General features: G+C 32.2%; 1 protein-coding gene across 1 annotated transcript; it reads left to right on the forward strand.

Moving 5' to 3' along the window:
• Positions 1-2,823: 2,823 nt before the first annotated feature.
• Positions 2,824-6,218, forward strand: LOC143569241 (protein DJ-1 homolog C-like). The gene is made up of 7 exons (XM_077055208.1): positions 2,824-3,020; positions 3,156-3,305; positions 4,127-4,306; positions 4,392-4,469; positions 4,542-4,742; positions 5,345-5,482; positions 5,734-6,218. Exons 1-7 carry the CDS (start codon positions 2,853-2,855, stop codon positions 5,944-5,946), a joined length of 1,128 nt encoding a protein of 375 aa, XP_076911323.1. The 5' UTR covers positions 2,824-2,852; the 3' UTR covers positions 5,947-6,218.
• The last annotated feature ends 8,122 nt before the right edge of the window (positions 6,219-14,340 follow it).

Below are 14,340 nucleotides of genomic sequence, written 5' to 3' on the forward strand. Positions count from 1 at the left end.
GTTTCGTTTATATATATTATAGATAAATATCATTGTATTTGTAATCTTGCATCAATGTATCACGGATAACTAATTAAATACAAACCCTAGTTGTCACTCGTGGACATATGTTAGACCTAGACCATGTCGAATCTCTCGTGCATGTTTACTTGTTTTTCATGCGGGTTTGCTTGTGCATATGACTCAAGTCCTAACATTGGTATTAAGTTACATCCGTTATAGTGGTCTCCCATGATCAAAAGCTTAACACAAGTTTGGCTATCGATGCTTTAACATCGCTGGTCTTAGTGATGTATGGGTTGTTGAAAAGCAGATCATGCGACCAAGGGCAAATACAAAGTAAAGAGAAGAAGTATAAGGATCGAGGGGAATTTTCTTGGGCAAACATGGTCACAAGCGACATGGGAAAAGCCAAACATAAGAAATCACCAATATAAACATAGTAATTATTTTTTTTTTCTTACTAGCTAGATATTATATACTCCATAAGTTGACCTCATATTCTAAACACTAACCATCTTATCACTCCATTAAAGTAGAAATGATATGATATTAATTGGAGGAGATCCAATAGGGGTAATAGGACGATAGTAACCTAATAGGGAATAACCGGTAACAGATATGAACTGAAATTGAATATAAAAATGGATAGATCAACGACTCGTTTTCGGATACAAATACACCACCGAAATAAACCGTAGGGCTGCGATAACCAACCGGAGAAACAAATTCACCACTCCGGCTAAGAAACCGTGTCTAAGATCACCACTCGAGATGCCAAAATCAAACTAGCAAAGACAAATTTACCTAACTCAAAATCCAATGAGATAAATAATCACGCACCTCTTCATTTCTCTTAGAATTCAATACATATAGAAAATAAAATAAACTAACCCACTACTTAAAAACATGCAACTCGCCTGACTACTGCTACAAAATTAACTTGAAAGAAAATGCTAAACAAAAAATAGGAAAAGAAACATGGGAATGAAGTTGAAATGGGAAATAAATTACAAATAAAACTTGGTTCCAATTTGCTACGGATGGGTCGAGTTATGGCAGGTCTTTGGGTTCGGTGATTTCATAAACCGAACTTAATGTATATCATAACTCTTCGAATTGCCAAGGATAGCAGCCCGGATGCATGTGATTAGTGATTAGTAAGAAGTGAGAATCATAAATACAACGTAATTAAGTAATTAACCTTTGTGGTTTAATGTCATTGATCTTCTAGTCCAATAGCATATCGATGATGGTTAATAGGTTTCCTATTTAATGGTTTTCTTAGGTGAGAATGCTATTTTTTATTGATCATCATTCTATACTCGTTTACCCTTTTTCTCAAAAGGGCCAATGAGGAGATAATGAAGTAATAAGGAAGAGACTTGTTGTTTTACGTGAATCAGTGGGTGTTTTATCATTAAACCAAACCAAACCAAACGGATTTTACCTTATTGTATTGTGTGTGAGTTGGCGGATTTTGGTAATTCAAATTAAATAATAGAGATAAAGTGGAAAATTGCAGTGCATTCCAGTCTATCTATCAATGATATGATGGCGTCTGCAACTTTTGCGATGACGACGGCCACTTCTACAATCGAAATTACACCATTGGAGACTACAGTTTCCGGCGAGTTACCGCTCAAAAAGGTTCTCTGTTCATATACTATTTATTCGTTCATTTATGCAATTGTAAATATATATATTTTTTACAAATTGTGATAATTAGGAGCATGTGTTGGCTCGGTGATATTAACTTGATGACGTAACTGACGGTTTCGGTTAACCAAAACGAACCATTACCTCCATTTCACTAGAGTACTGAACTTCATTGTTTTCTCAAAACCGATTGATTAATTTTTGTAGGCTATTAACCGAACAGAACCGTGCACACCCCTAGTTTTATCTGATAATATCACTAGAGTACTGAACTTTATTGTTTTCTCAAGTAATTAGGAATTATATAGTTACATAATTACTTTTATTTGATTTGAACAAGACATAGAATGAGAAGGCAAGCTTTTATTTCTGGGTTCAAATTGATATAGATTCTCAAGTATTTTTCATTAATTATTTCGACTTTTGAGTTAAAGGATCAAGCTATAATAACTGAGAAAAACTACCATCTTTTGAATACAAGTAGTTAGTTATAGTAGTTGTGGAGGTTAAGCGAACTTATGACATTGACAATGCCCTGTGGAGTAAAGAATACACACTCTTTCAGATTCTACTGGGAAGTAATGATGATAAGGAGATTTCAGTGTGTTTATTAAGAATATGCAGTGTTTTAATGAGAAGACAGAGTTTAACATTGTGTATAGGTAAGCGGAAGATACGGTAATCATGTTTGCATAGGAAGTTATTAGGGGAAATCATCTTGTGCTATGTGAAGTGAAATAGATAATAAACAAACCTGGAGAGGTGGCGAGTATTAATCATCTGATAAGTAAGATCATGCGAATGATGAAAATTTATCTAGTGAAGTCTTTGGTAGATGACAATACGAGCTATATAAAATTTTGTGGAACGAAATGTCGGGTCACAGAAACTCAGTTAAACAAAATGATTGCAACGTAAATATGAATACGGTTGGTGAACTTATGCCTAATTAAGACGGATAGGAGAAAACATATATAAGTATATAACCTTGTTGGACTGAAACATAACTTTGAAAGTCAATCCATCTTCTTTCCCATTTTATATATGGACTTCTCATCCAATTAACCCTACATACTATAATTGTAAACCTTGTACCGTTAGTATATAGGATGGAGATATGTATTTGAACAAACTCACTTTGTGCTGTTTTATTTTTGTAGGTTTTGATCCCAGTTGGGTTTGGTACAGAAGAAATGGAAGCTGTTATAATGGTGAACGTGCTTCGCCAAGCTGGCGCTGATGTGGTTGTTGCGTCGGTTGAGCCTGAGATACAAGTTAAACTTTCTGGTGGTATAATACTTGTTGCTGATACATCCATTTCTGAATGTTCAGATCAAATATATGATTTGGTTGCTCTTCCTGTAAGCTGTTGTGACTTCAAACCTATTTAATTGAGTTTTACCTTTGTACACTTTATTTTTTTTTCATAGTTATTTCTTTGTTTATTAGATTTCATGGTTATTTGTTTGTTATTTACGTCATGTATGTTTATTTAGGGAGGTATGCCTGGTTCGGTGCGTTTGAGAGATTGTAAAACATTAGAAGAAATTACGAGGAAGCAAGCAGAAGAGAAACGGTTATATGGTGCTATTTGTGCTGCTCCAGCGGTCACACTTTTGCCCTGGGGCCTTCTCAAGAGAAAAAAGGTTTATAGCTCTATATACATATACGTACATAACTACATAGGAAGGGTTCTATGTAGGGGTGCAAACCACCCGTGCCGAGCCTAGGCTCGGCTCATTTGTTATTTTAGAATTAATTTATATGCATTACTAATTATTTTTATATATAACATTATATGTATTATTTAGTTTTATTTTTTTTCATAATTTTATATATAATAAATATTATTTCATAAAGATATGCTTAATGCATTCAATAAAAGTTATATAAATGATATGTTTGTTTAGGCTCGCGAACCAACTCGACCTCGATAACAGAAGCTTGGGCTTGGACTCGTTTTTTTAAATGAGCTTATTTTAATGCTCGATCTCATATCAATTCGAGCTTCTAACGAACCGATTTCGAGTAACTCACGAGCTAGCTTGGCTTGTTGTGAGAAGATAAAGATAAAGTAAGCCAGATACTTTTTATTCAAAAATAAAAGAAAATGGTTGAAATGCAATTCTTATTCACCTCTCTAAAATTAAAACTATATATTAACACAATCCTTTACTTCTTTTATACATAGATCCTACACATGTGCAGGTCAGCTGTAGGTTATATTGCCTACACACACAGGCGCTTAAAAAATTAATAAAAGAAAACATATTAACAAATTAGCTATATGGTTTCTTATGTACATAACATACATATTTCAACCTTTGATAATAAAATTAACCGATTCATTGTTTGTGCTTTTTTACTTTAGTGTTCTGTAATGAAAATCTCCCTATATATGCACACACGCGTGCGCACACACCATGCATGGTATGGTTTAATTATGAATATGCGTTCTTGCTTGCAGACAACTTGCCATCCAGCTTTTTTTCACAAGCTCCCGACTTTTCGGGCCATTAAAACAAATCTTCAAGTCTCTGAAGAATTGACAACAAGTCGCGGCCCTGGTACTTGCTTTCAGTTTTCTGTATCACTAGTTGAACAACTCTTTGGGGAATCGGCTTCCACGGAGATTGGAAAATTTCTGGTAATTCATTTTTCCATTTTTTTAATTTCTTTTCCTGATATTGATCAATTAGAGTAAACTCTTTGTGTTTTGAATTATGTACAAGTTAATGGATACGGTTGATGAGGTTTCTCGGATGGAAGAGTTCAATGAAGTTGATTGGGCGGTTGATCATACGCCTCATGTAAGATTTAATATTTTTTTGAATAAGTTATGATGTGATATGATTATTTACTGTTATACTTCATCACCACAGATTCTCATTCCAGTTGCAAATGGATCTGAAGATATTGAAGCGGTTACGGTTGTAGATATTCTAAGACGAGCTAATCTAGATGTTACAGTTGCTTCAGTTGAGAAAACCTTGTCGGTTATCGGGTCCCATGGTATAAAAATCGTTGCAGATAATTTACTTAAGAATGCTGCCGAATCAATATTTGACTTAATTATCCTTCCGGTGAGTTTAAACATTAAACATAATTTTATGAATAAGTTAAACGGATAGCCCGTGTGGTAAGGCCATGTTTTGGTTTTGGTCCTTTCTTTTCAGAAACTATGGGTTTGGCCCAAGGGTTTTCGACCCGTGTCACGTTTGGTCAAAGTTTGCTAAATTTATGTGAAATGGTGTTTTATAGTAATTTTATTAAAACCCAACTATTTTTTTTAACCTCAGTTTGTGCCAAGGACCAAATGTGTTACTGCTGAGTGAAATTGGGGCTCACTGATGTCATTTCAGAAAATAAAGGACCAAACCCGTAGTATTATGTTTAATAAGAATTAGCTATTCTATTTTCTTTTTTATATGTTTTTTTCTGTAAGAGCAAGGGTAAAAGGGTAAATTTACATCAGTTTAACAGAAAAGATTAACCCCGTTAGCCATTTGTACCACCATTGAAATTTGAAAGAGAATGAGGAACTTGGGGACTTAACATGCAAGTTTTAGACTTCAGGGACAAAATTCATAATTTGGCCCAAACCATAGGCACCAACGGTGCAATTAACTTTTTATTATTAATGGCACTTCATTCTAACCTATCTTATCTGGATACTAAATCATAGGGAGGAGATTCGTGTGTCGAGCGATTACACAAATCCAGAATTTTGAAAAGGTTACTTAAAGAACAAGTTTCTAGCGGACGAAAATACGGGGCGATTTGCACTTCACTTTTGATTCTTCATAAACAAGGCCTAATCCAAGTAAGTTAAAAATTCCAAAACAATCTTTCTTTTAATTTGTAATTTTACATGGTTGGTCTCTAAGGTATACCCTAAGAGATTTTTGCCATTAAAAAAAAATAACAGAAAAAGCTAACACCCGTCAAAATCGGAGACCACCAGTTTTATCAGCATGTACTTTCCATAAACAACATATCAAATCTGTAATATGGGTAAACCGCATGGACCAGCCATGTAATTAATTATTTCTGAATTTCATATTTCTGTTGCAGAACAAGAAAGCGACCGCTCACCCCTCAATGGTGAGCGCGCTTGATAGCAACACCATAGTCGGTTCACAAGTTGTAGTTGACGGTAAATTAATCACATGTCGGGGTCTCTCAAGTGCCCCGGAACTTGCATTAGCTATTATTGCCAAGTTTTGTGGGCACGGTCGAGCAAAAAGTGTAGCAACCGGTCTTGTATTTGAGTACCGAGCAAGCTAAATGCGAACAAGTCAGAAGGCGAAAGTTGGTTGAATCTATTACAATTTGGATGGGTGGCTTTATAATTTATATAGCCGCAAAACCAAGTTGATTGCAAGGGTTATCGGTTGTTGGTTCAAGAATCAATTGCAGAAGAAAGGTTCATTGTGGCTGGTCATGTCACATGATTCAACTTATAGATATTTGGCATGTTACCACTTGTTTAGATTTGGAGGATTGGAGTTGTAAAATGAATTAAAAATCATGCCTTTTATGTTATTAATTAAGAAGATATCGATTTATTGATATTTTTCTAGTTTTATGTTTGTTTTCTTAAAAGTATTGTTGTGTACTTTTTTTTTATCTTCCAATTGATTAGATATTTATTCTCTTATGTGATTATACTAACTTTAAGTGAAAGTTTAACAACTTTCTATGAAATTATACAATGAAGATTTAGTAGCTAGAAGAGAGAAATTATTTACAACTAACATTAACAATGTGGTTTGCCCCTTTCACATGAACAAACTCATCTATTTCATAACACGTTGTCTAACCTGTGACATTCTTATATTTTAAGAAATAGTCTATAAACTAGGGTCATATTAGACACCCCTCTATACGCCCCGTATAGGGTTATACGAGGGGTTATACGAGCCCTATACGCCCCTCGTATAGCCTTATACGGTGCATATTGGTTGGTTTTTTTTAGCAAAAAGGTGTAGGTATCCCTAGAATTCCCTATAAAATATCAGTTTGTACAAAGGTAGGGTTACAAAGGAAGAATAAACTTTAGTCTCGTAAATTGTGTGTACATCGCAAAATTTGCAATAAAAAATAATTTTGCAAGATCTAACTACGAAAAGCCTGATAGAGTATTTAACCTGTGTTTTTCAAAATATTTATATATATCTGACTAATATCTAATCTATACATGTCGCTATCAAAATTCCTTATCATATTTATAAAAAAGAAAATTAGAAAGCATGACTGAAAACACATTTTTATATATCACACTCAAATCTTTTACACGTCAAGAGGAGAAATTACCAAAATTTAATCATGAGCATATTTTATCGAACCACACATGCATGTAGATTACACAAGTTCTGTGTGCTCTGAGTTCGGTTTGGTTTAGATGGTACTTTATCTACCAAGGTACACTTAATATTTTTCGCAAGTATAACATTCTATTTCCCGACAACTTCATCTTCTCAGACACCTGTCATAACATCACCCGATTCCAATCAAAGAATTGAGATAACTGCATAAACATTTGTATTTATTGCTTTAAAGATATATATAAGACGGTTATATAACTGTGTGATTGTCTCTTTTCTATCCCCTACTATATCTGACATGCGCAAAATACAAGTGATTATGTGTTGATTCATAACATTCAAATGGGAACCACGAAAACTCTTAAGAACAACTTTTTTAAATAGGAGCCACATATGGGCCATCGAATATAAAAGAATACAAAAATCCCTAGGTAGAATTTATGTAACTAAGTGAAACAATGATCAGGCGTTAAAAGGACATAAGAAAATCATACTATGATCGATAACATCATAAATAAGTGTAACATTAAGAGTATAGTGTAACCATAATCCATTGGCTATTACAACACACGTAGTATTGATGATATTTTAGTGTATTCATTCTTAGTATAATGTATGCATTAGGGATTACACTAAATATGCTATTAGTTATATACTAAAGTATATAACTAATAGTATATAACTAATAACATATTTAGCGTAAAGTCTTTCAATAAAGATGTGAATTGCGAGGGATTGGTCGACGAAATATGTCTTTCAATAAAGATGTGAATTGCGAGGGATTGGTCGACGAAATATGAATCGGAGGGGGGAAGTAACATAGCTTGATATTACAGTTTTATCTCAAGATGGGTGGGGGGAAGGTAGTACAACCCACAATATATAAGTCATGGCCCAAATGCTTCTTTCTAAACTATTTACACTCATATTTATCGTTCTCTTGATTTTGAAATCCAAACATTATTAAACAACTTTTACCAAACCAAACTTCATTGCATTGAGTTGCTATAAATTATTGATGTTCATTTTCCTTATAATTTCAAATGTATTCTGTCGACATTTACGTGTTACAGTTTCTACATGCCTAACCATTTAAGGGAGTTGACCAAATTATGTATATATAAAAAGAATCACTTATGACTGAATCTATAAGATTGGTTTGTATTTATTAATTCAGTTTTTTCATTAAAAAAGAACAATGATTTTATATTGAGGTCATTTTTTTAAACATATTTAGGTCCATTTTTTAATATATAGTTTTTGCTAAAAAAAACAAATTGCAATTATCACTCTGTAGTTGAGTGATAACAAGAGACTGTTTAATTATTTTTCAATTTTCATATAAAAAAAATAATACGAAGATAAAATAATAATATATATCATGGAAAGCATGTTCAAGAATATGAGCCATTTATGTTGTTTTAAGTGTGTGATCTTTACCTTTTCACGACAAACAGTTGGGTTTATGTAAATTGTAAAAAAAGATAAATTAAAATCATATAAAGTTTTTTGTTTTATTATTTAGAGGTGTGCAACTTATTTTTATTTCTTAAAGGTAAAACCTTTTTTATGCACTTGAAAAAAGACTTTTACAAGCCATGAAATCCTAGTGAGCAGGGGGGCATGCACATGTGATACCCCAATGTGTAATGCACATAGAAATCCATCATCGCATGATAAATTATGTTTGGGGAGACGGTGATTATCTTCATTGATGAATTTATCTGTGGTGAAAGCCGCTCGTTTTATATTGATATGTCAGTATATCACTTAGCTAGTCATTTTTATGATACACGGTTTATTACCTTTAGTTAACTAATGAAAGTTCAATTAACTCAAATAGAAAATTGCATCACGTTCATTGAATTTTATAAATTTCCGCTAAATTTAGTTTACATTTTGTCTTGTTTATGTTTGTCAATAAGGAAACATATGCTTAGTATGTTCGTCAACGACGATACATACACGTATGATTTCATACGGTAAACAATATATACTTTATAAATCTGATTGATATTCGTGTAACATGTATAGTTTTTACATTTTAGTTTCAACTAGATCTATGGCAAATTTTTTTGTATTTGTAATTTGTATTTTACATGTAGCCATTAACCATGTTCATTCATATATCACATTAATTAACATATTTTTCTGGTAAAACACTTATTACCCCTACCAAACATTTCATATTTTAAAACCGAACCCGTGTGGGAAAATCACAAAAATCATGTTTTTTTATTTATTTATTCAAGAAAAAAATAAAAGAAAAACAGATTTACTATTTTACATAAATAACCTCATATATACAAAAGACAACCAATGGGCTTTAGCTCAATTCAACCGGCATCGGAGGTCGGCGAAGTGAAAATTCGGGCCAGAGACCACAAGGTCTCAAGTTTGAATCCGTTTGCAGTCGAATTTTATCACAGTAAGACTTCAGACAACGGGTTTTTTTCTGAACAGAAGATGATAGGTTTAGGCCATCCAACGCCATTTACAATCACGGACGTTGTCTTTTGTCATTAGGTTAACCCGAATAGCCGTGCTTTATTCGTTGGTCGTTCAAAGAAATATATATACCCAAGACGACAGATGTCTAACATTTCTTTACTAGTTACCAACTTACTATACATAATTTATCATTAAAATTTATAAGAATTGTTAAAAAATAACAAACTATTTCACAATTGATATATTAAACTGAAAAATATAGTTTGACACTTGACCCACGGATTTTTTGATTTCAACCATCGTCATATCGTTGTCCCAAAGTCGAACATCAGATTTCTTTTAACTTAAAAAATAATAACAATTTGCTTTAAATAGTAAGAAAAGGCCAACATTAGATGGGCCCACAATAGTAACACACCACCTATACCCCACCACACGGAATCTATGATCTTCACTATAAATATCACTTCACAGAACACTTTCTCCATAACAATAATATTAGCATACAACCCTAATTCCCTCCGGTGGTTCATTTCCAATGGAAAACCCAAAGCACCCTCTTCCAATTCTCTTCAAAAACCAATCCTGGTCGGCCGACACCCACCGCGACAAGGAATGGGAGAAGTTGAAGCTCAAACAACGCCGCCGGAACTTACACCGCCGCAGCATGAGTGCCAATGCTGCATCGGAATTTGACGTCACTGATGATGACATCAAAGAGCTCCAAGCTTGTTTCGAGCTGGGGTTCGGCTTAGATCCGTCAAACGAGTTGGATCCGAAACTTAAACGAGCTTTTCCTGCTCTTGAGCTTTACGCGGCCGTTAATCGTCAGTTGATTAACGGCCGCGATCTTTCTAGGTCGTCGTCGATGGACTCGGGTTATTCTTCCAGCTCATCCAGTGCGTCTACCCGCCCCATTGTTGATCCGAGTACGATATTAATACTTTTGACAACTCAGCCTGAATTTTTGAAAATATATGTATATACATAGATATGTATTAAAGTTTTAAATTAATAACTAATAAATAACAAAAGTTCAATTTTTTTAAACCCCAATAGCAATAAGTTTTTCATTTATTATTATTATTATTACAATTATAGTTGATTTTCAAAAGAAATATATATATATATATATATATAGGGCCTATTTTTGAGTACCAAATGGTCTTGATACTGAATTTTGATAGGTTTTTGTTTTAGATGAATAATTTGTTTGATTTTTGTAGGTGATGATCCGAAAATGGTGAAGATGAGATTAAAGAGATGGGCGCAGGTGGTTGCTTGTTCAGTTCATGAGGCTTTCACGCATCCAACGATAGAATCTGCAGAATAAATAAACATGAACCCAGTTCTTGTGAAATGTGGGTGTTTTCTAGGGTTTTGAAAAAAAAGTGAAAGAATTCACCAAGATTCTATGTATTTTAATGTAATAAATAAATAAATAATAATTATTGATCATACATCTTTCTTTCAGTATTTAATTAGTGTTTATTTTATTTTATTATTTATTTATTTTGGGTTTTTGGTTTTAATTCTTAAGTACACAAATGAACAATGAAGGCATTACAACATGAAATATCAAAATCAAAGGACGAGGTAGTTAAAAGCATGTTTTAAGTTGAAAGAAATGCATTTTTGTTGCTTGAAATCTCAATAATCACTTTTGAGATGGCGTTTAGTTTTAATTAATTATGATTACTAAAAACTAATAGACAAGTTATCGTAAAATGAGGATTGCATTCAAGTGAATATGTGCTTATATGTATGAGTTTAGGACACTTATTTAAATAAATTCTTTGATTAGTTTTTCGATATGTTACGATTTGATGATGTAAAATAAATCATATTCTAGATATTTTTTAGTTCGTCACATTGATACTTATCGTGATAAACATAAAAGATACATCAATAAAGGCTGAAATTGATGAGCGACTTAAATTTGTACACAAGTACACCTTTTTCTTCGCAAATGTGATAGTAGGTATGATGAGGTCGGGTTACCAAAAATATCATATATTGTTTTGTTATGCCGACAAAGATTTGGATTCCTCTTCATGTTGTTTTGTTATACGCGGATACATATATAGTCGTAATAAGTTACAAAAGAAGAATTACGAATCAATAACGTTATTTGTGCTCGATTTGAAATCAGGAGGTGATTCTTGGAGCAAATTGTTGGTGCACAACTACAAGAATGTAATTTGATACTAATTATGTCGAATAGAGATTAGTTAATAGTTTTTTCAAAAATCTATGTATTAGCAGTTACACATATTTGTATCGATATATTGGTTCTTAACTTCTGATATATCATATTCCTAAAGATAATTAAACCAGAATAGTTATCTATCTCTATCTAATTATTGTTATCTCTATATAAGTTAGTAAATTTTGGACTTTGATAATTATTATCTATTATTTATTGCATGTATAAAGCATTTAACAAAGCACAAGGATAGAATCAATTTCCGTTTTCTCCATTTTGAATATTTTGTCACTTGCTTTTAATTGAGAATATTTTGAATATTTGGTTTTCAAAGTTCAAACAACAAAAATAAATGTTCAACGTCATTAGTTTTTAATTTTGTCACTTGTTTTCTGTTATTTGTTTGAAAGCTAAACATAAATTTAAATTAATATTCACTTTTAGTGGATATATTAGCAATTTCTATCTACATATTTGAGCTCTTTATCATATTGCTAAAGGTAAGTTAGAGTATCACTTTAGTTAAGAGTATTTATAATTAACTTGTATAATAATAATTTTAGATATATATGAAGGCATATATATGAATCGGGATGCACATAAAAACATTCAACAACAATATTGTAGTTTGTTTTCTCCTTCTAACTCTTTCATGGTTTATTTGTTCTATTTACGTCTTTCCCGTCCGTATGCCTATTTTAGTAGAGGGTCTAAAAGAGAAGTTCACTGAAGTTCACTGATATTCCAAAATAGAATTTTGGACCTAGAGATATCATATACATAGTAAAAAAAAATTGCACTAATTTTATACTTCATCAACATAGTTAGGGGTAGCATAAGCCCTTCATACATCCTCCCATGTCTATTATAGGGCTATCGATCTGGTTGAATTGAAAACCTAAACATACTTAAAATTGTTTAACCCGTATATAACATGTGTAATTCATTTATCTAGATGAGTTAAATGAACCGACTAGAATTAAACATGCCATAATCAAGTTGTAAACTAGTTATAAACTTGAAGTCAGCATGTAAAGGGGTAATGAATAGGGATGACAAACGAGCCCGAACCCGACGTGTAAACCCAAAACCCTCGCGAATGATATTCAGGTATAGGACCGGGTGTAGGGTTGTTTTTATACATTTTAGCGGGTATGAGATGGGCACCGTATTAGGCGATACCTAACCCGAATAGATGAAACCTACTTATCAGTTAATTTGAACTCATATTCGTAAGCATTTTCTTTCTTTTCTATTTCCATTTCATCATTGGAATATGGTAACCTACTAATTTACTAATTTTTAGTTTTATATATCTAATTTTCTCAGGTCATAAAGTTATATAAAAGTTAAAACAGTAAGAAATATATTTCAGGATCCAAACAGGTCGATAACTTAAACTAAGGGTACATCTGTTACCTCAACACATAGCTGACGAGTATTGGGTCACTAATATGAGACACAATTTTGCAATCAGATATCAGATTGAGATAACCAATATCCATCTAACGTCATCCTTAATCGTACACTTACAAAAATATACTTTGTTCTGAAATTTAATTGCATGTTTGACACATCGAGATGTATAACTACGCGGGTCAAACATTTATCAATCCAAACAAAGCATGCTTAAATATACAAATTAATCTAAACACGTGTTTATTACATAAGTTAGACTTGAAGACTCAAAACCTAATTATTTAAATGTCACTTTCATGTTGCATTTAGAATCTCATAAAGAATTAACACCCATATATAGTTAATTAACTTAATGTTATAACTTCATAATTTAGGTAAATTTACGGATATCCCAAAATAGATCGACCTTGATGCTTAAAGTATATATTATGATACACCAAAAAGGTAAAAGGAGCAAATTTTTAAATATAAAAAGTGAAAACTAATGTTGTTCAACACAAGAATCACTTCGATAGTCACATGAAAATAGTTGCCACAACACGTTTTTATATTTTGTCTTCAAACAATGAACTTAGGAAAGGTGACAATCAAATTATTAATTTTCTACTTTTCAAGACAGTTACGTAATATATCACATGATTTTTCAATTCACCATCATAAATAAAATTTTAAAATATCAATCAAACTAGTTAAATATCTTTTATTAACCTTTTCTTTTTTCCTTTTTTTTTCTAACTAAAGGCATGAAATTTAACTCGTGTCGTAAGTATTTACCTTTTTGAGATCAAAATGGAAGATACGTCATTGGAAGTTTCGTTTTTTCCTTGTAAACAATAGAAAACGAAAGTAAATAAAATATATCTAACATTAATATATTTTGAAGGTGTTTACATTCGTAAATCGTAAAAAAACAAGGGAAGAAAGATTCAAATGAAGTACTTTTACATACCGTTATAATTTTCAATTGATGCGTGCTTTTTTAACGGTCATTTTATGTAATAAAACATAAGGGGACCAACCAGCAAGCAGCTAGCCCTCATAAAGTTACGTACATCCAACATTAATCACACCAAACTAGAATACACGAAAATACAACATAGATCAAAACGAAAATTTACACCAATCCTCACCTTTACATAACAATTCGGATTTTTCGTATTAATAAAAAACTTACATTTATTAGTATTTAACTTGGTTTAGCTTATTTCATATTCTCAATGAAAGAATAAATATATGAATTTATATATTTATATATGGTCATATTGTCATTTATATAAT

The sequence above is a fragment of the Bidens hawaiensis genome, unplaced genomic scaffold (assembly GCF_021521415.1).
Source record: "Bidens hawaiensis isolate Kalapana, Puna unplaced genomic scaffold, B.hawaiensis_p1.1 tig00024430_1, whole genome shotgun sequence".
Lineage (NCBI taxonomy): Eukaryota > Viridiplantae > Streptophyta > Magnoliopsida > Asterales > Asteraceae > Bidens > Bidens hawaiensis.